General features: G+C 29.9%; 1 protein-coding gene across 12 annotated transcripts in view; it reads left to right on the top strand.

Moving 5' to 3' along the window:
• Positions 1 to 25,475, top strand: part of LOC139523106 (protein MTSS 1-like) — a 58,265-nt gene that overhangs the window by 27,778 nt on the left and 5,012 nt on the right. The window contains exons 5-15 of one of the 12 annotated variants that reach the window (XM_071316872.1): positions 1,645 to 1,736; positions 3,661 to 3,735; positions 11,553 to 11,710; positions 12,588 to 12,752; positions 13,136 to 13,276; positions 16,300 to 16,419; positions 18,843 to 19,254; positions 19,698 to 19,828; positions 21,166 to 21,270; positions 23,291 to 23,471; positions 24,750 to 24,869. In XM_071316872.1, coding sequence (XP_071172973.1) covers positions 1,645 to 1,736; positions 3,661 to 3,735; positions 11,553 to 11,710; positions 12,588 to 12,752; positions 13,136 to 13,276; positions 16,300 to 16,419; positions 18,843 to 19,254; positions 19,698 to 19,828; positions 21,166 to 21,270; positions 23,291 to 23,471; positions 24,750 to 24,869 — 1,700 coding nt within the window. The remainder of the gene's footprint in view (positions 1 to 1,644; positions 1,737 to 3,660; positions 3,736 to 11,552; positions 11,711 to 12,587; positions 12,753 to 13,135; positions 13,277 to 16,299; positions 16,420 to 18,842; positions 19,255 to 19,697; positions 19,829 to 21,165; positions 21,271 to 23,290; positions 23,472 to 24,749; positions 24,870 to 25,475) is intronic. The other 11 variants (XM_071316873.1, XM_071316874.1, XM_071316876.1 and 8 more) reach the window with 11 other exon arrangements.

Genomic DNA, 25,475 nt, shown 5'->3' on the forward strand with positions numbered 1-25,475 from the left:
AATTTCTTGGAAAACTATATTATTCAGCACTAAATCGCATTTTTTTTAAGGAAACATATAACAAGTGAATAGAGTTTTTGTGTATCCCGAGACATGCATGTTATATTTTAACCTTGTTAAGAGCAATAGCTAGCTACAGACAAATCAATAACCAACAACAAATGAGGCAAAAATTGAACTAATCTTCTAAACTCTATTGACAATGCCTTTAGATTAACTTGCTGTACTCTGACTAAAGCTAACTTAGAATTCGATTCTAGTGTACACAAGAGAGAAGTCAACTTGAAAGAAGGAGATACATGAGAATTTTTCTGTGAAAGATAAACCACTTGTCATTGCTAGATTGTACACATGAATTTTAATGAGGGTGTTATTTAGGTTGTATTTTCATGCAAAACTTACTATGTATCGTATGAAGTAAAACTTGTTTATATTTATGAAATGTTCATGTTTCCCCAAAGAAAAAAAGGTGGCATTCATGTGGTAATTTTTATCTCATATATATTTTTATTTAGGTGATTTTGCGTGCAAATTTGTTCAATAGATGATTATATAGTTATGTCTTTAGTGTGTCCATGAATAACAGATAAAGCCATAATGAGTGTAAAAACTCATGTAAATGATAATTCCATATGACATTTTGTGTCCAGAGAGCTGTTGGTCAGTGTTAATGTTCATTTCCAATTTCTGTGAGTGCTGAATAAATGTTGGTTTTCACTGGAAAATAATTTTGTCCTTGTCTTTTAATGTCCATTTCATACCATTAGGCTTAAATTGGATTTCAGCTATAATTATTTTCTGTGTTCAGAATATTGATATTTTTTGTTTATTTATAATTAATGGAGGTGAAATGGTGCTCAGAACAGTGTGAAAATAATAGAAATCTTGAAGTGGTCATCTAATGAAATGATTATTGATCATTAGAAGAAATTCAATGATCTTGAGTGTAATTTGTGAACCATTTTTAGAGGGAAAATTGGTCAAGGAGTATGGAACACTTCTTAGCTAGAAGGAAAGAAACAATTTTCCCCAATCATATGAAAAAAGCTTTAAAAGTTTTATGACATAAAGACCATTAAAGGGTTCTTAGTATCAAAAGCTAAGATTCCACATTTAGACTTTTCACAGCCATTACCGCAGAACGTATAAATTTTTATCATAACTTTTTGATGATCTGCTTGAGACAGATGAATCCTTAAGGAAAATTTGTAACTGTTTGATGCATTGATTATAAGCATTACAAGTGTGACCATGAAAATGCAAAGTATTAAGTCTATTTATATATAATGTGAGACATTTGTTTTCTTATTGGGACAGATGTAATACAAATAGAATATACAGTACATTGTTCGTCAAAGGTGAATTGAGTTTCTAATGAGTCAATATCTTGATGTTATCCACTGATCAACATACAGACATCATTTTATAGCTCAAGGAAACACTGAGACAATATCTGATTTGTTTTACAACACTCTACTGTCTAACCTCTTAGAATTATTGAAGAAATACACCTTAAAGAGGTGTTATAGTTACTGAGTGCTCCAGTGCAAGTATTGTTTGTTGCCAGAATCAGTGCATGTAATATGTCTTCTTCTCTTTACAGTAGAATTATAGTGCCTGTAATATGTCTTCTTCTCTTTACAGTACCATCGTAGATAATCTAGTAACACCACTTCAAGAGAAGAGTGAAGATTGGAAGAAAACAGTTGCTCAGTTAGACAAAGAACATGCCAAAGGTATACAATGTGTACTGTACACAATGTAGATACAAAAGTTATAATGTGCACTGTCTATATGACTCTGCTAATCTTAATAAAATTGCATATCACAGTTTTGTGATGTCAAATACGTTGACCCGGCCTTAATAACTTTGACCCAGACATATCAGCCACGTCATAATGTTGAAACTGACGTTGATAAGTTTGACCCAAACTTATTGACCCAAACTTATCAAGTCATCTTCCGGATACTGGTGAAACAAAGAAAACACTTCCAAAAGATGCCCATACAGCCAGATAAATAGATAATCAGGTTATGCTGCATTTTGATATTGTAAAATATCAGCTGCTTGACTAAATTTGAAGGCTTTTTGATCTCTTTCGCTGTGCTCACTCCAAAACAAGCTTCATATAATGTCTAGCAGCTGATATTTTATGATATCAACATGTAGACAACCTGATAATCAGTACTTATCAGTTTATATTGCATTAACAAATGATAATATTACAAATTTTGGTTTTCTTGCTGCAAACATCCACCAATGTCATTTAATATTTTTTTCATTATGTGACATTATTCAGTGGCCAATCATTCCCAGCAGTCCTTCAAATATGAAAAAAAAACAGGCAGAAGATACCCAAGGGACAACTATAATAATGTGAACAGATAGGAAATATACCAAACAGTACTCAGTGGCGGATCCAGAACTTTTTGTAAGGGGGGCCTACTGACTGACCTAAGGGGGGGCCCGCTCCAGTCACACTTCAGTGATTCCCTATATGATTCCCTATATAATCAACCAAATTTTTGCCCCCTGGATCCGCCTATGGTACTTTTAGTTTAACAACCCATTCAAAAATAAAGTAACACAAGCATAATTGTACACATAAGTACCATCTGTGCTAAAATTATAAAAAAAAATAGAATAATCAGTTATAAATCTTCTCACATTATGGAGATACCCATATATTGATATATATGTTGCCTTTATATTACTCTGAATATTGATTTGAAAGAAAGTCTTTAAAATTCCAATGTAGATTATATCTTAGGGTTAGACAGCATGAATTAAAAGAGTCTTCATATGAGAAGAAATACTATAAAAGGACTTTATATAGCTATCTCCTTAAGGGACAGATTATTGATTGTGATGTAATAATATAACACCTGTAAAGGTAATATTGATCAGTTGTCATAATCTATCACATACCACCCACAATCAGCTGATTACATAGGTAAACAAGGTCAGTTGATCTCATAGAAATGTACATCTTTGTTTAAAAATGGAGTATTGATGCTATCCGCCTATCGTACAGAAAAAAGAAGGCAATATGGTGTACATTTTGTATGTGATACTTTTCTGTGTATTTGACTTAGCTATCTATATTACCTGTAAGCCCCAACAAACCCACAAATAGTAAATTGATCTGCCAATTTGATATCTAATTGCATCAGTGCATTCAAAAGGACAGCATGTATGTAAACAAAGATGATATTTCGAAAACTGCGTATTTATTTATTTTCATGGGTATCAAATTCGTGGATGAAAAAAATTGTGTTTTCATGGGTATTTTGTTGTTTTGTCAAACTTAGTCTAAAATCCAGTAGGAGTTTCGTAGTTCATTGAAAACTTAAATTTGCCTTTCATATTTACCCACAAAATGCAGGAAAAATGATACTTCATAAATGATTTTTGTATTAATGAATTTATAGTACATTATTAATTCAGAGTATACCATAGTTTGTAGCCCATAACAAAACAAACATATATGAAGTTTTTATAGAGTTTATAAAGTTTCAATAGTGTGATTTAATTATGTTTTCATGTAAGTCTTATCAAAATCAGTATACTTAAATTGAACAGTATATATTTTGTTAGAAAAACAGAATTGTTTGACTGTTATTGTAACTTATTTGTTGATTTGCATGTTTTCTCAACAGAATACAAGAAAGCGCGTCAAGAAATCAAGAAATGTGCTACAGACACCATGAGATTACAGAAGAAAGTCAAGAAAGGTCTGTATGATTAGTTTGTATGATATCTACCACCTGTTTGAAGTATTGCCCTACTATAGGTTTGATAACAGGGTTGTTATTACCTGTTTCTGGTAATCTGTAGTCAGTAGTATATTATCTGTCAAAATAAGTATTGATATCTTAAATGGGGTACATAGGTTCATATAATAGAATGCAACTATCTAATGGATTTGTTTGAAGAAAAAGTAAACTTTGAAAGTTTGGAACTTTTATTTTTCACACTCAAAAGTATTTAGAGCATTACTTTACTTAAGGCATTTACTAGGATTATAAAATAAATTTTCAAAGTTCAACACTTCTCAAGGGAAGGGTTTACATGTCAATTATTCTATAAAAAACTCAATTCAAAGATGTTATTTATTTAATTTATGGTGATTACAGGTATGAACAAACATATATCATCATATAAGTGGGATGTTATATAAAGCTTGTACCATATTTGGATATATTTGTTAATGGAAATAGTCAATGACATCTTTAATTTTTCACCTGCTAAGTATCATATACGCCCTGATATCAAAACCACAGAATTTAGTTGTGGTGAACCCCTTAGTTGATTTCAAATATAATATCTATGAAATATTTTATAGTTTTTGCTCATAATTTAAGTGGTTTTATCACTCCACACCTTAAAAACCTTGAAGAAGATACATGAATTCTTCTTGTTTAAATTTGTATTACATAAATTACGTAACAGAAGTGAATGTTGAGTGATTTTGATATTTTTGAACTTAAACAGATGAAGGGGTGTTTGTTAGGGTTCAGATGAATTGGATATGAATTTGAAATTTGAATTCCAAAGAATGTTGGCAATTTTTACATATTATGATTTTGTTGTTGCTTAATTATAGATTTATTTATATATGAAAGGGAAATAATGATATTCTTTTTTTCTATAACAATTTTCCTTAAAAAAAAACAAAGAAACAAATTTCATGTTGGAAAATTTTAGAAATTTGAATTGTCATCATTTAAAAAAAATGGATATTTTATTTTACAACTTCAGTCAAGCAACCAATCAACCCATTTCTTTGTGACATGAAGAAAAATTAAATTAGTTTAAATGGTCATTCATCTAAATTATCTTATTTTGTTGAATATTTGAATATTTACGTTTCGTAGTAACACTTCCTGTTTTAAGCCGTTGGATGTTAAGCAAGGAACAATCAATCTATCTTGAGTAAAAAATGTGTCTTTTCACTTCTAGGCCTTTGTTTATACATTGATCTGGTTATTAGGTTTAGATTGAGATAAATCTTTTCAAGTTATGTTCATTGACAATTGCATTGCACAGGAATTTTGTTTCACATAATTTGAGGAAATTATGTACATAATTATTAAATCCTTAAATTCATGGTCTAGATTTTTGTATTCCAATAGGAAGTATGGGTTTAACAAATAGTTTCCGTTGTTTGTTTTTGTTGAAATTTATATGCAAACATGCACAACAACCTATTCCCTAAATGACTCATATCCTTTACTGTTTATGAATTTTAAAATGTTTTACTAAAAGTAAAATTTGTTTTATTTTATCAATGCACTTAATTATGATTTTAATAGTATTTTAGTATGTGTATAAAAGTTATTAGAGGCAAACTGCTTGAAAGCATAAATTATGGATTAGTCATGCAAACTGTTAATTGCACCTACTTAATAGTACATAAGTGTTATTATTCTGATTAGTTAGAGATGTACCAAAAAGGTTGGTAACTGAAACTCTGTGTATACCTGGTCATCTTAACTGACCATAATGTTTTGTATTTTGCCAATTGATCTGAAAGTTAAGGGCAGAATAATGTTAAAATATATATTACATGTTGTTTATTTACCAAAATGTCATTCCTTTCAACCATTAAGATTTAATTCTTAAAATTAAAAATAATATTAATAATAAACGGTATAAGTCATTATACAATATAATCCAAGATTGAATATCCATTTAATGGTCAGACACCCCTTTACCTGATTTAACAGATCACTGTACCTATTGTGTGTTAAAAATAACATTAATCAAGATTGAATCAGAGTTATGAAATTCTAATAGATTATGATAAATAGGTGTTTAATATCCCTTTCATGCCAGGTGATTAATTTCAATTTGCATTTTAAAAAGTTAATTTTGTACCTAATGGCATTAATCAGCTATATACAGTGTAACCTGGCTACTACGACACCTGAGGGTATTCCAACACCCTGCTTTAACCGACACGTTATCATGGTCCCAAAATATACATATACTTGCAGAAAAGAGCCGAGTATGCAGATACCCTGCCTAATCCAACATTTTTTTCTGTTCCCCCAGTGTGTCAGATAACACAGGTTACACTGTATATATACTTTAAAGAAAGAGACAACATTTTGTTTGAATGCACTTGAACATTGTAGTATCCCATATATATATCTTGTGAGATCAACTTTACCTCTAACATACAAAAGCTGATTTATTTCTCATTTTTTACCTTCAGATATACTTTGGGTAGACTTTTATTCTTATAAATCAGATTATGAAATCGTTAATCTTTTCGGTCTTCAAGGTTGAGAAATAACAACACTCATGCTGTATGAAATGAGAATTAAGTATTATATAAGTAGATTTTTGCCGATAAGAGATTGATATACGTTCAGAAAGATTTCATGCACTTGGTGAAAGTGATATTATAGTTTTCTGATTGTTTAAAACCACTGAAGAATGCAGCAAAGTGCAAAGCTGTTTTTGTTTTTTTCGAATAATATAACTTTATTAGGGATAGAAATAGATAGATCATGGATTTCTTAAAACTGTTTTTTACCTTCATTCAGGCAAATTTTTCTTGTTATATTCATTAAAATCATAATTTGTCTGGCATCACAAATTAAGCTCAAGAAGAGACTTTAGTTAGACCATTTGTTTTATATCGTTTGAATGGTTTTTACACTAGTTATTTTTTTGGCCCTTTATAGCTTGTGGTTCAGTTTCAGCCAAGGCTCCATGTTGAAGGCCGTACTTTGGCCTATAATTTACTTTAACAAATTGTGACTTGGATGGAGAGTTGTCTCACTGGCATTCAAATCACATCTTCTAATATCTACTAAATAACGGTAAGAATTGGATCACATCCGTTTAAAGCCCCATCAAAACCACTTAAGGTTATCCAGTGCAACTAGAATATATATATGACCACAAATGTAATTCAATAAGATTATTGGACCTAGTTATAGATTTAAGATTGAGTCATTTTCAGTGATAATTACCATAAGTAGGTCATTATGTAAGGGTATTTCTCTTTCTAGGTCAAATAAAATGTACTTGAAATCTTACATCTACTTTTTGGGAACATGATTGTTATGATCCATTGTAAGCAATCAGTAATCTCAATAGCTGATTGTGAAGGGTGTACACTTTGTCTCTGTTTGGAAATGTTTCTTGTTATTCTAGAATTAAGATAAAAGGAATTTTGACAGGTGGAGAAAAAAGTGACAAAACTTAATACTACCCTACAGCTAGACGGTCAAACATCTTGAACTAGAAGAGAATAGATGACAAACATGTATTTTTATGCCCCTGTCTTAGGGGAGGGGGCATTAAGTATTACCCCTGTACGTCCGGAAATTGACATTGTTTAATGGACATTTACCCCACATTTCTTTATTTATATTTAAGACTAACCTTTAAATGTTTTACAAAATCTGTTTCAACATAATTTTAATACTATGACATGAAACATTATTTCTTCATAACTACTTTTTATGACTTAAAAGTTACATGGAAAATTGCAACCAAATTTTCACAAAGTAAAAGTTATTATTGTGGACATAAGTACTGTCATTGTTACACATGTAAAACAAAGGGAGATCAAAGATTGAAAGTTACAATAGCAAATTACAGCTAATGAGGGTAATTTGAATGTCAAAAGTTTAGTGTAATACAATTGGTGTTCCGGTGGTATAGAGTACAGTAACTTTAAATATAAAGGCTTCTAATAGATTGAAACGATTGTGAGAATATGTTGGGTCTAGTTAAGAAATGGAATTATTTGATAAAAACCGCTATGGGTATTGTTTTGTGTTGGATATAAACCAACATAAAAATCCTCAACAATAGATAGGTATAGGAATTGTAAAAGTAAACCATTATAGGTCAAAGTACGGTCTTTACCACAGAGCCTTGGCTCACACTGAATAGCAAGCTATAAAGGGCCCAAAAATGACTAGTGTAAAACCATTCTAACAGGAAAAACAACACTTAGGTCCCTGACTTAGGACACATTTAGCTGAATTAAGACTCTTGTTTGTTTTGTGTATAACCAGCTATTAATCAAAATGTCCAGACTAATAGGGACAAATGTGTTTAGATTTAAACTGAAGTAATTATTTCTTGGAAATTTGAACCTCTATCTTATCCATGCTGATGTAATTATAGAGATATGATTGATGTTATATTGAAATTATCTATCTTTATATAAACTGATAATTATCTCATTAGGGGATAAATCTGTCTGATCCTTTAGTCGTGTCTATCTTAGGTGTTTAGATATACAAAGTAAATAGGATTTATTCTAGTGTTTGGAAACAAAATTGGATTAGCTGAGAATGTTTTCCTTATAAGGAAAGATTAAAATTGGCTTTAATATCTGATATGATGAAAGATTTACTTAATCCATTTTCTGTATTAATCTCTAAAAATTGGACAGTAGACTGAATATAAGTTTAATGTTTCTTGTAATGTTTTAAATCTTGTTTTTACACAATCTATGTTGCGAATATTTCACATTTACATGTCAAATGTTGTTATTTTGCAATTTCAACTACTGATGATCAGCTCTTATGCATAAAACTTTATATGAATATTACCCAGTTTACAATAGTGTTTTTGATTATAGGGTACTGGTAATACTAAATATGGACCTTCTTTTTTGTTCTAAATTATGTAACTTGACCCACCTCAATATCAAAATATTTTAATGCTACATTTAAACTTAAAGTGTACATAAACCTGTAGTATATAAATAAATGAAGAAAAAACTTATTACTTGGACAATGAATTAGAAATTAGAAATGAAAGAAGTGAAATAATTTAATTGAGATATACTGTTTACAGTTATGATATTGATATTTTCCTGTGAATATTGACTCCCTATTGCTGCATCAGTGGATATTGTCTTTTTACTTTTCATCAAGTAATCAATTTCCATGTAAATGCTGCATGTCAAACTCTGATCAATAATACTGGAAAAAAGTGTTCATTTCAAAACACTTGATTACTGATCAATTTCCCTGGTGTAGGTGTGTGGTAGCATCCTTATGGGGCTCAGTAAGGGGTTTTCTGATATCACTTATTGGTATGGTATGGAAAGGTAGAGAAAAATCCTTTTTTGTAGTATGAAATTTGCTGTTAGTTTTATATATTGATTTGTTACAGATTTTGTTATTCCCGGTCCTTTAGAACCTAACTTAAACTATAAGGAATGGGTCTTGCTTATTGTTGAAGGCTATGTGATGGCTTGTAATTGATCAAATCTTTGTCCTTTGGTCTATGGATAATTGTCTATTTGGCAATCATGTGCTTACTCTCGTTGTTAGATATTGAGTCACACATGTCATAATCTGAGAAAGTGGAGTTAAAGTGACTACTATTGGATGGCAATGATAGAAGGATGTGAATAACAATAAGTCTATTGTTTAAATTTTCATTAACAATATTTCCCCCTTTAGTTATTCTTTGGTATTTAAGGAAAATCAATAAATTCCTAAATGTCAAAAATTGTTGAAAAGGTCCAAAGTTACACAATATAAAACTGTCTTATAAATGTAAAGACTTTAAATACATGTATATCTTAGTTGAATTCTAGATGTTAAAAGGAATTTGTGTTTTTGGGATGCTGTCTTATTGGTATCTCTTTTAACTCATATTGTTCTCTTTAATTCTTTTTTGGATGATGTCAGAAGAATACCTAAAGCTTTTTATTGACATCATGTTCTTAATATAGATACATTTAATTAAATAATTTAAATAGTAGTTATAGAAAGACTTAAAATAGTACAAATCGATTTTGGATTTTCCATAGTTTCGTCCTGAGTTTGTAAAGATCATAGAAATTGTATTATTTCTAAAATTTCTGTTTTGTGAACAAAAATTGAACTTATGTCCTTTTAAGTGTAAATCTTGATAAAAGATTTGTGTCCTTTTTCCAAAGAGTGACGTATTGTTCAGTTATAGAACATATTACTGTGTATGATTAACTGATAATCATATCATGATTGATTTAATTATTCAGGCTTAAAAGTGTCATTGTTAAATGTCCTTGAATGACTTTGCAAAAATTGCAAGAAAAAAACCGAGAATTTCTTAAAACTGGATTGGCTGGGATCAAAGTGTGAACAGAAAAATTGAAGTATATATACCCAGCCTAAACAACTGTTGACAGGGTCATTTATAAGTTTAAAACATTTAGACTTTGAAGTGTTATTGATTTAACAGTTAAAAAAAATATATTCTGGCAATTTTTAGAATGTGCTGAATTAGTTGAAATATTTATCCCAATATAATTATATGATTTGAAAGTAAGTTTGAAGTTATATGTCTTGAGATGACCCATATTTCATGACAAGACAAAGTCAGCAGTTTTGTAGAAAAGTCACCTTTTCAATGAAAGTCAAAAGAAAAATGTTAATATTCACTCATAAATCTAATCTTGCCTATAAATATTTTCCCAAAACAAACTATTTAGCTACATTTGTAAACATTGTCTGAGATCTATAAACAAATACTTCAAAGTTGTTTGGTCTGCCGACAGTAGATAAAAAGAAAAATATTGATCCAACAGTTGAGTTTTGTTATTATTTTAGCACTTTATCTATCAGGAGTTAATTTTAAGTAGTTTTAACACTTTAAGGAAGGACAAAGGATAAGGATACATTTTGATAGTCTAATATGGACACACTTTTCTAAAATTTCCAAAATCAAAAGTCTGATAACATTTGTTTTCCCTCCCTATCAATCAACTTTTTCAAGAAGGGTTTTCGGTTTACTAGTACGTTGAACTGTGTATATTGATTTGGGATTTTAGTTGATAGTGGTGTGTACACTAGTTTGGTAAAGTAAAGTGACTTTATATAACACTTATCTACTATCATGGTGAGAAAAAGTACAAATCTGTCTGTAAACAAAGGAAATATTTGTGTGCAAGTGTCATTGCTATATAGTTATCATCTGTGAATAGTATATGTCTAAATATAGATTGTTTTGTCTAGATGGTATGTTTTAAATGTTGTTTAGGTTATATTTGGGTAAAAACTTGATTAATTCTTCCAACATGAAGTCTGAAGCTCTAAATAACCTTTGAAAGATTAAAAAAAAAACCTTTTCTGTCTTAAAGTTTCACTGTTTTAGTGTTAGGGTTGATATTGAAATAAATATAAGATGTGGTATGAGTACCAATGAGACAACTCTCAATCCAAGTAACAATTTGTAAAAAGTAAACCATAATAGATCACAGTATGGTCTTTGACACAGAGCCTTGGCTCACACTGAACAGCAAACTATAAAGGGCCCCACAAATGACTATTTTAAAACCATTCAAACAGGAAAACCTACGGTCTAATTTATATTAAAAAAACGAGAAATAGAAACACTTCTATATGAATCTTATACATATATCTATGATACACATAATTTTGAGCCAAACAAGGTTCTAAACACACATCCTGTAAGAGTATTCTAAACCAGACAAGTACTAAGAGAGTCCCCAGGAAATTGTAGTTGAAATTACTGTATATGTATGCATTGATAATTCAGTTTATTATATTTTATCTTATAGGGAAATCAGACATGCAAACCAAGTTAGATCATGCTATGAAAGATGTGACAGATAAATATTTGATGTTAGAAGAAGCAGAAAAGTCAGCTGTAAGGACAGCACTGATTGAAGAAAGATCTAGATTCTGTTTATTTATCAGTTGTCTTAGACCTTTCGTTGTAAGTTCACAAGTTTTACCTAACACGATTAAGTTTCAGGGGTAAAATTGAAAAGACCAAACACATGAAAGAAAGCTGGCATACAATAAAGACACAGCATTATTACGAAAAAGTCCAAATTTTGTGTAATTAACCAAAAGTAGGTCACTGCATAACCTTCAACAATAAGTAAAAACTATTCTGTAAAGATGCTTCTAAATATTAATTAAAATTTCTGGTGTTGATTAATGCAAATCCTGGATTCCTGTGAAAATAAGAGCTAAATCCAGACGTCCTGGAAAAGGTCCTTCCAATCTCTTTATGAAATGTTATTGTAATAAAGGCCTTTGCGTTATCTTTTACTGGAATGCATTATGACCACACAAATGAGTTCAGACACTAGTGAACTATAATAGGTCTTGTCTTTTTTATGATGATGTATTTTTGAGCATGTCATATGGAACTAGGAATAAAAAGTGAGGTCACAGACTAATGACATAATTACATTCCTCAAGTCAGTCTTATATAACCACAATTATTTGTTAGAATTGTAACATTCTAGGATAGGCATTATAAACTGAAAATTTGTTTTCAAATAAAGAAGAAAAGTAACAACAAGTTCATCTATTTTTAATCAAAAGGAACTTTTCACTGTCTTCATGGTTTGAATAAACCAAACACTAAACATAAACAAAACCATCAACTGGTATAATTCTTTTATGAACTTTCTAGGGTTTATGCAACTTTCAGGAATCTAATTGTACCCAGGATGAACAACAGGTCTTTGACAAGTTTCTGACATGTATAATGTGAGCACCATTTGAATCACTCAAGAGATGTTATATTTGAAATGATATTCAGGATCAATGTTCTAATTTATATACTGTGTATTTTGCAGGAACATGAGATTAGCTTACTAACAGAAATCACACATTTACAAGATATAACACATAGTTTGTGTTTGATGGCTGGTGAACCTAACACACTACCATCTTCCAGTGAACAATTTATTATGGATATAAAAGGCTCAGATAGCTCCAGTTTCTTCAACAACCTTGGTGGGGTAAGATTTAGCCATAGCAAGATGAGGCAAAAGATACTAAAGGGGTATTCAAACAGTTTATAAGACAACAAAAATATGAGAATTGCAAAATAAAAAGTGATCAAAAGACACAACAGTATACAAAACACAAAATGAAAAACAAACGACTGAGCGATACAAACCCAACTAAAACCAGCTGTGATCTCCTGTGCTCTGAAGCAACACAACCCCACTTAAACCAGCTGTGATCTCCTGTGCTCTGGAGCAACACAACCCCACTAAAACCAGCTGTGATCTCCTGTGCTCTGGAAATGTTACCAGATATTGCTCCACACATATTTTTTTTTAATAACAAACAATTTTAGGAAACAAGTCTTTGAAATTTAGTAATTTTATTTTTACAGCCTAGCCCTCCAAGTTCACCAAGTTCCATCGGTTCAAGAAAGTCCAGTATGTGTAGTATCAGTAGTATAAATAGTTCATCTAGTGGTTCAGTACAGTCGCACTCACCAAGTCATCATACCAGGAACCGTAACTCTTTACAGGTTAGTTACAGACAGTTTGCCGGCTGCATCGAATCATAAATGCTGAAGGCTTGATATATTTCAGAAAATTCATTATCTTTTCTGACTTAATTAGCTTCCAAATAATGGCTTTTCCCATTTAATGATATATTGTAAACCAGGTATTGGCTTTGCAGTGACTATATCCAGATAAAAGGTATCTGTTTGTGATTAAGACAAAATTGAAGTAAAGGTTTTATACACAAATTTATTAACTTTACAAAACTTTCAAAGAATATATATTATCAAAGGATACAAAACTTTCAAAGAATATATATTACCAACGGAAATAAACTAAAATTGATTATGGTTGCATGGATAAGGTTAAGAGATTCACTACATTTGAAAAGATTTGTGTTGTGCCTTTCATCCATGATAAGTTTAACATGTAAAGTGAAACAAAGCCTGGATTTTTATTCCCTATCTCACAAAGTTCTAATATGTCCATTAATATATCCTTATAATATGCGATCATTCTTAGATGAACATTATTTTTTCAATTTTTTTGTTTGTTAAACAGAACACCAAAAATAGATTTGATTTTATCTGAATTATTGAAAGATTCAACATAGTAAATTGTCATCATACACATAGTTCAATAGCAGTCAGATTAAGTACCAAATTTTCTGTCAGAATATTTAAAGCCATTTTCTAGTAAAAACTTCTAAAATTGCATTAACTTTAAGCTATGTAGCTGATGAAGTGTTATGGTGTCTCCTAAATAGATTATGTATCTGTTTTGGGGACACAAAGGAAATAAATGTATTCTCTTGCAAGATAATGTTCTTATGTATATTCTGTAAAAGGAAAAAACAATTAAATCTTGTCATGTACCTTTTTGTGTAACATTAAATCAATCACACATAAAGTTTCTTAAGCTATTTATGGCTGAAGAATTATCCTGGATATCTCATAAAAATTGTGGGTTTTCTATAAAAACATCTGTTTTATAATGAGATCAATACAATCTGTGACAAGGATCTTTATTGTTAAGATGGAATTAAATAAGTTAATACTACATAGTGTAGCAAGTTAGAAGATAAAATATTCAATCTTGTTAAATCTTGTAAAACAGCTCATGAAAGTTCACTGATAGTCCATCAGTGTTGTATTAATATTGATAATCAAAAGTTCAAGGTCATCATTCAGAATAGCAAAATAATCCTCTCTCTTGTAGATTCTTTTATTTAGATGTTGATTTTCACATTTGGAACTTTTTTGAGTCACCATTCTACGAAATGTTGAATTTGTAGAATTTTTTACTCTGCTTGTGTGATGACAAATATGCTTGTTTATATTGCGTTTTAAAAGTAAAAGAATAAAATGCTTCATTAATAGTATTTGCACATAAAAACACAATGCATTAGAGATATTTTTTAGATTTACATGAAATTTAAAAAAAACAAAACCTGCTATTTGAAAGTTTGTCTTCGGTATGGGTTAGTATGGAAACAATTAGATTTTTTCATTAAAAAAGTAATAAGATATTAATTTATGTTTCTGTAAATTTTTACCTAACACATGAAGTTCATTTTCAAAAAGAGCATACATCTTACATGTATTTATAAAATGAGTCAAGTAAGAATACTATCAGTATGCTGTATGTCGACTGAACATACTGTTCAGTATTACACAATATATGCATTAAGTTATCGATTATTAAACTTATATAATTTGTAAGAAAAGATCATCAAATCTTCAGACAGCTCAACTTTATCAGTGATCTTAGAATTAGATATTTACATATAAGAGATACATATTTGTAAAATCAATGCTGTTCTATGGTACATTAATTTCTGACTATTACTGTTAAAACAAGATTCATTATTATTCGTGGGATACAAATTTTCATAGATTTTGATGGCATTAGTAATCCATCAATTAATATGATGAAAGATAATAAATTTTATATAGGTTTGTAATCAGACTTTGGCCAAACTTTGAAATCAAATATCATCCACGAAAATAAAGTTTTCCCTCAATCCACGAAAATTGATACCAACGAAAAAAATAATTCAACAGTATTATATAAAGATTATTACATTGGTTGCAATGAATTACATTGATTTCCCAGTTAGATAAAAACCGATAATTTCACATGTGAAATAAACGTGGTTATTTCACTCTCTGACGTCATACAACAATAGGTGTTGTCAGGACGTCGATAATGGCGGATCAAAACAAATTGTAAATGCGTAGAAAAAAGATATAGTTCCTTACATGTTTTACATTAATTTTAAAAAAAAAAAAGCCATTTGACAATGTAATAAAAAGAATAACTAATTAAAGAATTCAAATATCAAAAAATATTCAACTCGTGACCGAACAAAACCATGAACACTGATAATTAACTCATGCGCTACACGCATTTGTGAATAAATGTGTTGTTCAGTCACTCGTTGAATATTTTTCTCTATTTGAATTCTTCCATTAGTTATTCAAAATTATTTTACTTTGAGCTGATATCTACTTAATGTAGCTATTTATTGTCATTAATAAATGTATTATGTTAACATATTTGGGAGAAGACTCCATTCCTTATTTTATACTATACTTATTTCATGCATGTTTTACATGAACTTTTTTATTTACATAATCTCTCTTCATCTTGTAACATAAACAAGCATGAATTTCAGTTATATTAAAAGTATTTTCCTCATGTAGTGTTCAACACCTAAGCCTCAACCATTAGTGGAATGTTGCATCATATATAATGAAGGATTCCTGCTTTGAGATTTCAGTTTGACTTCTGGTCAAGTTTTAAAAAAAAAGGAGGGGGAAACAAATTTAAATAGATTCATTGATTTTTTTCACACAAATTATAAGTTAGGTGTGTAGTAGATATTTAGTAATTATGTGGATCTATGTATTTATTTTTTATATTTTTAGAGAAAATTTCCTTCTATAAATATATTGTGAATTTTTAGAGGAAAATTCTTTTGATCTTTATTTTTCTCTTCAGTCTTAATTTTTGGCATGACTTTTGTCTTGTTTTTTCTTGGTAGCAATTTCCCATGGGTACAATACGCTTACAAAGTGTTTCATCACAGGACTCGGGATTCACTTCTCAAGATACATTGTTTCAGCGACCAGTCACCCCATCGTCACTTAATATTAGACAGAAGGTAGGAACCAATGTAACCTCTCCCAAACTTCACAATATTGTCTTGTCTTGCATGCAGCCACATGTAGCTATAGTTGTATATGTAGATAATATGTCCTCCATGCATATAACTGTAGTCTTAGTTAGATGTATTTTTATGTATCCCTGCACTTGCTATTACAATTGCATTTTTCTATAATATTTTTTTAAAATAACTGCTCTTGAAGGCAGAATTTTAAAGAATACATCAATAAAATATATATAACATGACCCCATGGGTGACCATCTTATTTGGAAGTCCACACAACACAGTCACAGTTCTTGGGATATATATCAATGTAATAGCCACACAACACAGTTGCAGTTCTTGGGATATATATCAATGTAATAACCACACAACAATAACCAAACAACATCTTGAGGGCATCAGTCTTCAACAATAGCCAGGTGTTGGTGCATTATCTCAACCTCACAATTACCTGGGTATCAAATTTGTAAAATATTCAAGCAAGCAATTAAAAATCTGCCAGCAATACTTTAATTTTCCAAAAGATAAAAAAAAAAGATATGACTTAGACAAAATCTGATGATATTTCTAACTTTGGACAGGTCTATGCATATGTGGTTGGGTCAAAAAAGTTGTTTGATATATTGAAAAGAGGGGCAATCTTTCATTGAGGGTTTTGCTAGGTAGAAAAATGGAAAGTATGAACAAATAAATCTTTACAGACTAGCAGTTTCATCTTTTTTGTTATCATCAAAATGAACAATATACATTAAAACCCTAAAATGTGTTATTTGATTATGTACAATGATTATATGAATGAAAGATAATGGTATCCTTCAATGAGAAAGCAACAAAATGACAAAAACAATGTAAAAGACAATCTGGATATGATCAGTTGTAAACCTGTGTAAACAATATCCAACATATAGGTAAACAATTATTTATAAATGATAGACATATTGAATTTCAATAAATTCAAAAAATAGAAAGGAGAAAAACATCAAAAGCAAACTCTTTTTTGCCTAAATTGGGAAATTAACCTTAACATTTTCAGTATTTGAATTATTTCCTAGTGAACAAAATATGACCATACATTTATACAGGCAGTATTCTATATATTTTTTTGTATTGTGAGTCATTTATTTGTTACAACATACTATCTATATAGGTCAGGATGTTTTAAAGCCTTGTTTAATTGCTTTCAAACGGTTTGCTTAAGCTTTAACAAACCTGTGTAGAATGTCAGCATGAAATTGGAATGGAGTTTTCTCCCTTTGATTGGGGTTAACCCTATCTAAAACTTCAAAGCTTTTTACTTTGATTTAACATAACATTGACTTAAAGACATACTCTATGGGTTTCATCTTCAGGATGTTCTTCTATGGTACACAAACATATGATATGCTGAGCAATCACAAGTTTTAAAATATGTTATAAAGGTATCTTATACTATGATTTTCATCTTCCATTCTTATTGTTTGGTTACAAAAGTGAAATTATTTGCTTACATTTACTGACATTTTACCCCAAGATGGGGACATAAAATAATATGACTCCTGATTGGATACTACATAGTTGACATATTTTATAAGCAAGAATCTTGTATCTGATTGGTTAATTATCTGTTTGTAAATACAACCTACCCCAGTTCACTGAAGATAAAATTTTGCCAAATATGAATTATAACAATCTGTAATTTTAGGAATATATAATTTTGAAAAATAACCAAAAAAATCATTTTCACAAAATTTAGGATTTAAAAAAAAATTATAAAAATTAAAATTGAAAAGGTAATATTTGACAATGCGCAGCAATATTAATGAAACAAATGAGATGGAAATTCTTCACAAGAATTTGAATACTTTTGGTATAGAATTAAGAAAAGGAACGCTTCATAAGAAATATATCCTTTATTTTGGTGCAATCAGGAGTCACATAATCTTACACTAATGAACAGTGAACACAACACCACTGGTACCGTAAGACAAATGCATCACAAATAATTGTACTCTTGTAACCATCAGTAACAATGTAAATATATAAGATGCACAACTGTTACTCTAGAAGCATAAGTCAACCTTACAGTATAACATATATATGTCTTATCTGATGTTTGTTGATATACATCTGACTTTTCTCTAGCAGTTAATCATTCTAAAATTAATATTACATTGTATAATGAAATTAAAAAATTTGGAATAATTATCTTATTAATACACTGAAAAATTACTTTTTTTGAAACTTCATTAAATACCCTATTTCTAACTTCATGAATCATTATTGAAATCTTGGTTTTCAAATTTTGAAGAAATTCTGTTTAGTTAATTTCCGGATGAAAAGGTAGTACAGTAATCCACTAAAGACTTAAAAGATTTGAAAAAATAAAATTTTTAAAATTTGCCACTTATAATAACTAACTGTAAATATTGTCTCCTCAGGATGGTGACAGTGCTAGTATAGGTGGTCATTCTGATACTGCAGATTCTTCATCGTCAACACCATCTGATAATACACCATCAGCTAGTTCTACCTGGACAAACTGGCCAAACCAACCAATTACCACAAAGCCTGAAACCAACATAAGACCACACACGATATCCTCGGCATATGAGAAAAATCACAACAGACCTGCTTTGTCTGCTCAGTTGTTTGAACCTCCACTACCGGAAAGCGCTGAAGACGAGGAAGTTCAGATGAGACATCCACATAAGAAGAAGACTCATAGTATAGCAGAATCACCATATACACGTCCTCCTTCAGCTTCAATTAACAAAATGCAACCCGTACTTCCTCCGCTGGCACCAAAACCAAAAGTTAAAGCAGTACCACCTCCAAAAATCCCATTATCAGGTATTTGCCATTCACTTACAGGTTACATAAGTCCCATGCAGCTTAATGCTATTTGTAACTTTTGCCAATCCTTTCTTGTATGAACTGTAATTCTTGTCAACCATTGCAAGCTTTTCCTTGTTCCAAAAAAGTGACTGAAATTTATCAAATGGAAAATCTGTGAGAAATTGAAAAATTCAATACCCTGTTCACTAATACATGTTCAAATGATCCACAAAATTTTATTTTTTTATTTTTTCGACAAGATCAAACCAAATACATGAATACTATACAGGGGTACACAAAAACATATGGACCTGCAAAAATTTATAAATAGGAGTTTTTGTTGCAGGGTATATTAAATCATATTTGCACAAAAAGTTTTGTCATAATGAAAATTTAAAGTTATCAGTCATTCATTTAATATTAAAAATCCAAAATAAATAAACTCTCTTGTAAATCAGATGCTGAGCAGCCAGCTTACGTGAATCTGACGGATCTTGCCAACATGGAGAAGGATCGCCAAAGAGAACAGAGTACAGACAGTGACAGAACACCAACAGACAAAAGTCCCCCTGACACAGCTCCTATACAGGTATAAAACCAATAACAAATCTGTTAATACTAGATGTATTTCTTTTTTTTACATTTCAATGAATTTTCAAAAAAAAGAAAAGTGAAGTCATAATTTAAGGTTATCAAGATTTTGATTTATAAACTTATATAGAAAAGCAATGCTAAGTTGCAACAAGTTCTTCATAATCTTAAGATAAAGATTTTTTATAAATTTTGTTTTAAAAGAATTTAGAAATGATTTAATTATTAAGTTACTAATTCTTGTTGTCTACAATGTCCTAATGGACTATGTTTAATAATAGTTTATTGCATGTTTGAATGTTAAAAATTCTCATTTAAAAGTCTTGATTTCAAACATATAATATTTAATAATTTGTTAAAATCTTTAAATGATATTCAGACAATATATATAGATTTATATGTTACAATTATTCAGTATAATTATTATATCATTTATTTTATATCTAAATTTGTACTATGCTTGTTTTCATTTTATGTATAGTTATATACTGTACTTGAAATATAGAGCTAGAAATTTTTATTCTGATACTTTTGCCAGCATAACTGCAATTGAATAAAGATTTATTTTCTTATGCATCAAAAATCAACCAGTGCTTTCAATGCATACTTTGCTTTGCAAAAGTTTGACCAAAGGGAAATAACTGTGTTAATCTCTAATGATTTTCTTTTATTGCTTATATATTTTGTATTGTTTATTTAAACTTTTATTTTGCATCAATTTTTGCATGACTTGTTGTAAATAACCTATTTATAAGCTTATTAAAAATCTCAGACCAGTTACCAGAAATATTAATAGAAATTTAAAAAAATCCTTTATATAGCATTCAAGTTGTTTTAGGCAGGTAAGGGCTTTTCTGACAATAATACCTTACTTAGGTTGGAGACTGTTCTAACTGACATAGTCAGTCTTTATTGCAGTTTTAAATCTATTTTGAAATCTAAAGATCCACTTAAATAAAAGTAGATATGGATTGCAAAGTCCTTCTGTAAAGATCTGGCAATTTGAATGAACGATCGATACTCTTGTTTAGATCATTTTAGATACTTTCCTTCATAATAAGTCAATTCATCCAAACATACATATAATATGTCTGCCTAAGATAGTTAAGTGATCTTTTATATAATTGTAATTTCATTACTTTACCTAAATAATTCCACAATAGTTGCATAATAGATCTGCTAAAGTCTTAGTGTTCAGTTTGGCAGAGGTATGTTAAAAAACCTGAATCATAACGATTTGTAAAGGAAAATAAAGCATTTAAATGTTCTGGTTTGAGATTTTCATTTGAGTAATTGTTGACTAATGTACTCTTGCTTTCTTTCTGTGTGCCACAGTCCGGGTATCCCATGGACTTGGAGGAAGCTATCAAAGATCTTGATACATGTACTGCCGCATTACATACAGAATTTGAAACTGTTGAATTGAGGAAAGGGATGAAGGCAAGGGAATCCAGTAGATTTAGTTATAAAAATGTCTTATTCACAGATGAATATGGTTATTGTTCTTTATCTTAGCAATGGAGGAAAATTCTTTTAGGAGCAAACACATAGCCAAGATTTATACATGTTCCTGAATATTAGTTTGCATTAATAAGAATTATTTTACACACATTTCTGTAGAGAAATGGAAGTATTATAAATGCTAAATGTTACTCCAGTTATTTGAATTAAATCCAAAGTCTTATTTTCATTACTATGATTAACATATTTTAAGACAGCATTTATTGACATATGAGTGGATCTGTGCTTAGGCCGAGAAAAAAGAGATCGATGTTTCCGGTAACCCGACCGACCCTGTTTTTTAGCCCCGACTCTAACTTTTTTATTGGATCTTCAAAAAAAATAAAAAAACATTGTATCAACCGACCACGTTTTTGACACCGGCTTCTGATAGATGACATAATATTTTTTCTCTCTTGCTTCTACTTGCATAGAAAGCCAGTAAAACATTTTATTAATGTCAAAAGGTATTCCAAATAGGTTAAAATCCAAGAAATTTGCACAGCAGGTGCTTCTGAAACATTGCAAATGGCACACTTCCGGTTTCTGAAACTAATTACGGATCTGGACTTGGAAAAACCATGATAATTTTCCGGATTTCATTTACGATGTCAAAAAAAAAAAAAAAAAAAAAAAAAAAAAAGAATTCCGACCTACCGACCCTATTTTTCAGAATGATGTTACTGGAAACACATATCTTTTTTTTTTAGGCCTTAGCAAACTTTTCTTTTACAGCATTTCTAACAAAACATTGAAACGTTAATTGACCTGTTCTTTCTAGAGGGATGCTTACCTGAAATAATGTGGGCTTCCATATAGTAACAATTTTATTAACTATTCATTTAAAAGTTTATCAATGCATTATGTTATTTAAAGTGAGGAAACTCAACTGAAAATTAAGCAAGGGAAAAGTTTTTCCCACACAAATAAGGTTTAATGTTTGACTTGTTAGTAACTTTTTCATACATTTGATATGCTACAGTACTGTTTGATCAGTTGGAATGAATTCTTTGTTATCAGAAGAAAGGTCATCATCATGTTAGATTCTTTCTTTTCTTTTCTTGTTCTCATTCTTTGAAATGACACTCATAACCATATTCATCTTCGAATAAGCTATGTCTTTAATTCTGTATTTTCATTATATTTATACATTTTACATACTTTAAACTAGCTTAGCAGTAGAATTCTCTCTGTTTGTAATTTGTTACTTGCATTTGAATGTTGTAGCTTTTTTCAATTTAGTTTATTATGCATAAATATTTATTCAAGAGATTTTGTTTTATCCATATTAGTAATAGTATGTAGCATATTTATTTAGTAGCTAGTTCACACGCATATGTTTCAGCATAACACGTCACAAAGCTTTCTATACATAAACAAAATATCCTGTTAGTTACATTACAAATATTGCATAGATTTTATTTAAACAAATGATTGATTGATTGATGGTTGTTTAACATCAATCTATTAAAAGGCAGATCTGATAACATTGCCATCAAAAGGGAAAGAAAAGTAATATTAGTGAAACATTGACCGTGCAAGATCCTCCTTGGAAACACCCTGTAGTAAAAGTTTGAATGAGAAAATTATAGAGGTTATATTTTTGTTTATCCAGCAACTAAAACTTCAACAATATAACTGCATGTTATTTATGCTACCAACCACCAAAAACAAACAAAATAACTAAACATAATACATTTTGTTTGACCTTGCAACTTAGAGTAACAAGAAGAATATCTAAGCAATGTAACTGCATGTTTATCAAAGGCATTATCATATACCACAAAAACTCTACATAACACGGAATAATATATAATCAGACATCTGTAATAGGATTTAACCATTTAGTATATAACAGATAAATGCTAACATTTATGTCCGTGCTTTTAAGTGAAAACAAAAGTTAAGGAGATTTTGATTTGAGTACTCTGAGTTAATGTTCTCATATATTTGTTTGCAGAGAAAGCAAAATTCAATGGAGCTGGCTAAAGCTATCCAGGAACTAGAGGCTAGTACTGCAGCGTTAGCCTGTAATTATGAGACATCTAGTAATGCCAGTCAACACTCACTACAGTGCTCTAGTGGATACGGCACCATGAACAGTACTCCATCAAGTTCAGAAGATACTATTGCTACTGGGGGTTAGTATTTAACTTTTAAAAGAATCAAAAATTTGATTTCAGGCTGTGTTAGTCAAATTTTAATCTTTTTTATTTTTGCTGCCATTATTGAAAGGAAGAGAATAATCTCCAAACAGTAATTTGACTAACAAGTCGCTGCTGTCCAAGATAGCAAATTAAGTTTTCAATAAATTAATTGAGAGACCATTATACTTGACAAGTTGAATAGATTTTCATTGTCTTGCGAGATTTGCTATTTGATATAAAAAAATTACTAATTAATCAGTCAGTTTTATGTTTGATCTAATGTGAGTTTTGATTGACCACATGATATACAAATTAATGATTGCTCTTGATACACTAAATATTCCATAACTGCATTGATTTCCCTTCTTTGTCTGGATCAAAACTTACTTTGAAAATTGAGAAGTGAAAATTAAACAAAAAAGATATATAGTTATTCCTGTTAATGTTGTTTCGTCAAGGTTATACTTTGAATATTTGCCACTGTACATTTAGTACTAAACAACTATCTTATCAGATCTGTTAAGGTTAAATCATTATCGGTATAGGCTGGAGTTTTGCATTTTAATGAGCTGACACTTTAGAATGATGCATGAAAATAGTAACTGTTGTAAATTTATTTCATTTTCCTCATTGTACTGAAAATTTATAGGCATACTATCCACATAACAGTTTGCAACTGAATTTTGAAGATAATAATAATTTCCATAAGAAATGCTCTGTGTATATGAATGTTGTCACTTATTTTATATTTTGTTTATCTTTCTTACATCAGTGCATGTTGAACTATTTGTTTTGACATCACAAACTCTGTAAATTTGTAAAAATAATCTATTAAATAGCTACTGTCTACCTTTCTTGAATGTATTTCTATATCAGACTGTATAACTTGACATTTTGATCTTCTAATTAAAAGATAACTGGATGAATTTTCATCAATTGATTAATTCCATGCATGATGTAAATACTGTGATCATTTTGATTGGTGTAACAACTATTTTTGTCTATAGACACTATCTTTTGATATTTCTTGTTTTTAAAGAGAATTACTTTTGGGAATTCCCTTAATCAAAACATTTAATATGATATGCACAAAAAACAGTTGCTGGATTAATTTTTTAAGTTCGCAAATCCCCTTTTAAATCCTCATATTGCATTAATGAAGTTATCTTGCGTGTTTACATTGTGCATGTTGTGTATTAATTGCTATTTTGCATTTGAACTTTTTGCATTTGTTATGAGAATGTTGCATGTGTGTGTTGTACTCTCTTGCAGACTTTACTCTCACTAGAAATAAGACAGATCAAGAAAAATATTATACAATTCCTAGAAATTCAGAAATAGGAAATGTTTATAAAGCTGTATTACAAGCAAAACGACCCGCATCTACAGCAGGTAGGTTTTGTTCATGTAACAGTTGTCCTTATAAGGTCATACAATCACCAAAAGCACTATAGTTGTTACTATCCAACTGTTATATATAATTGTCAAAATGCATATAATGTAGTGAATTATCTCCCCTGTTAACATAAATAGCTCTCTTTTGAGTGAGACCTTTGCTTGAACTTTATTTTACCAGAAATTGTTTATAAAATGGCTGTTTAAGGTCAGTTTAGTAAGTTCAACATGTGTTGATAACATCACAAATGACATTTTTTTTCAAAAAGTGTCCAGATAATGAATTCTTATTCATATATTTCTTAAATTAACACAATTTTGAAAGGATTGAAGATTTTCTCGTTTATTGAATTTTGGGGTAAGATTTTAGCTTTTATCATACCTATTACTATGTGATACTTGATTCATTTTAAGAAATTCAAAAGTATTTTATTGAATTTTTGCATTATGGCAGCAACAATTTATACACCTTTTTCCCCTTTTGGGTGTATTGGAGTTTTGAAAATGCATGTATTGAATTTATATGAGTGAAACCTAACTGAGCATATATACTTCATATCACTCTCTTTAATGTTAATTTAAAAAAAAAACTATGAATGAAAT

This window comes from Mytilus edulis, chromosome 5 (genome assembly GCF_963676685.1).
Source record: "Mytilus edulis chromosome 5, xbMytEdul2.2, whole genome shotgun sequence".
Lineage (NCBI taxonomy): Eukaryota > Metazoa > Mollusca > Bivalvia > Mytilida > Mytilidae > Mytilus > Mytilus edulis.